We start from the raw sequence: 1449 nt of genomic DNA on the forward strand, positions 1-1449 counted from the left end.
AACTAAAGCTGTTGTCTGTCCGAAACTAACAAACTATTTGCATGTTAAACTAATTAACTAATTAACTAACTAATTATCTAATTAATTAATTAACTAATTAACTAATTTCTGTTTATCTAATTAACTAATTAACTAAAGTTGTTGTCTATTCGAAACTAACAAACTATTTGCATGTTAAACTAATTAACTGCTTAACTAATTATCTAATTAATTATTTAACTAATTAACTAATTTCTATTTATCTAATTAACTAAAGCTATTGTCTGTCCGAAACTAATAAACTATTTGCATGTTAAACTAATTAACTAATTAACTGCTTAACTAATTAACTAATTAATTAACTAACTAATTAATTAACTATTTGCATTTTTTTTTAAAATAAATATTCATTTATTCAAGATGTGAGCAAACCAATACAAGATAATTGAAGGCGTTTTCCCCCTACTGAGCCACTAGTCTAAAAGACGGGATTTGGGCAGCATCCATAGCAATACAACCTCGCACCTCCTTAGGAAGCTGGAGATGCGACTCAAAAACTTGCGTGGTACCCCCTTGTAGAGCAGCTAGCCTATCTGCCACCCCATTTGCTTCTCGGAATATGTGTGTAAACGACATAGCCACTTGATCCAAAAGGCGCCGAATCCGCCGCAGGACATTACATAACAACCAACCTCCCTGAGCCGAAGAGTTGACTAACGATACGAGTACCGCCGAGTCCACCTCTACTAGAATCCCACGTAACCCCTTTGCCGCACATATAAGGAGCCCCTCTAATACTGCTAGAGCCTCTGCCTGCAGAACTCCTTTTTCCCCAAACTCCTTGTAGAATGCCAGGATAACCCTACCAAAAGAATCCCGGCTATTTAAACTATATGCAGTACGCATTACCTATTTAAAGTATCGGCTCTTTATAGGTATTTTACTTTCAAACATTTAATTTATGATAAAAATATCAATGTTTGTAAGTAAAATTCAAAAAGTGTTACAAAAAATATCAATATTCTTAATTTTAAACATTTAATTTATGGCCCTATGCCCCTCCCTTTTTGTAAGAATATTACTGTAACACTTTTTGAATTTTACTTACAAACATTGATGTTTTTATCATAAATTAAATGTTTGAAAGTAAACTACCCATAAAGAGCCGATACTTTAAATAGGTAATGCGTACTGTATATAGTTTAACATGCAAATAGTTTGTTAATTAGTTAGTTAGTTAGTTAAGCAGTTAATTAGTTAATTAGTTTAACATGTAAATAGTTTGTTAGTTTCGGACAGACAATAACTTTAGTTAATTAGTCAATTAGATAAATAGAAATTAGTTAATTAGTTAATAATTAATCAAATAATAGTTAATAGTTAATTAGCTTAACTATTAACTAATTAGATAATTAGTTAAGCAATTGTCAAGCAAATAATAATTGTCAAGCAAGAAGAGGGCAAAATTGG

At 30.9% G+C, this 1449-nt stretch overlaps 1 protein-coding gene across 1 annotated transcript; it reads right to left on the reverse strand.

Moving 5' to 3' along the window:
• Positions 1 to 441: 441 nt before the first annotated feature.
• Positions 442 to 885, reverse strand: LOC113759239. Its single transcript, XM_027301806.1, has one exon. It carries the CDS (start codon positions 883 to 885, stop codon positions 442 to 444), a length of 444 nt encoding a protein of 147 aa, XP_027157607.1.
• Between the last annotated feature and the right edge of the window lie 564 nt (positions 886 to 1449).

The sequence above is a fragment of the Coffea eugenioides genome, chromosome 2, assembly GCF_003713205.1.
Source record: "Coffea eugenioides isolate CCC68of chromosome 2, Ceug_1.0, whole genome shotgun sequence".
NCBI lineage: Eukaryota > Viridiplantae > Streptophyta > Magnoliopsida > Gentianales > Rubiaceae > Coffea > Coffea eugenioides.

Bases quoted from the DNA above. Each gene is read 5' to 3' on its own strand.
- LOC113759239 (XM_027301806.1), bottom strand. From the start codon at position 885: ATGCGTACTGCATATAGTTTAAATAGCCGGGATTCTTTTGGTAGGGTT.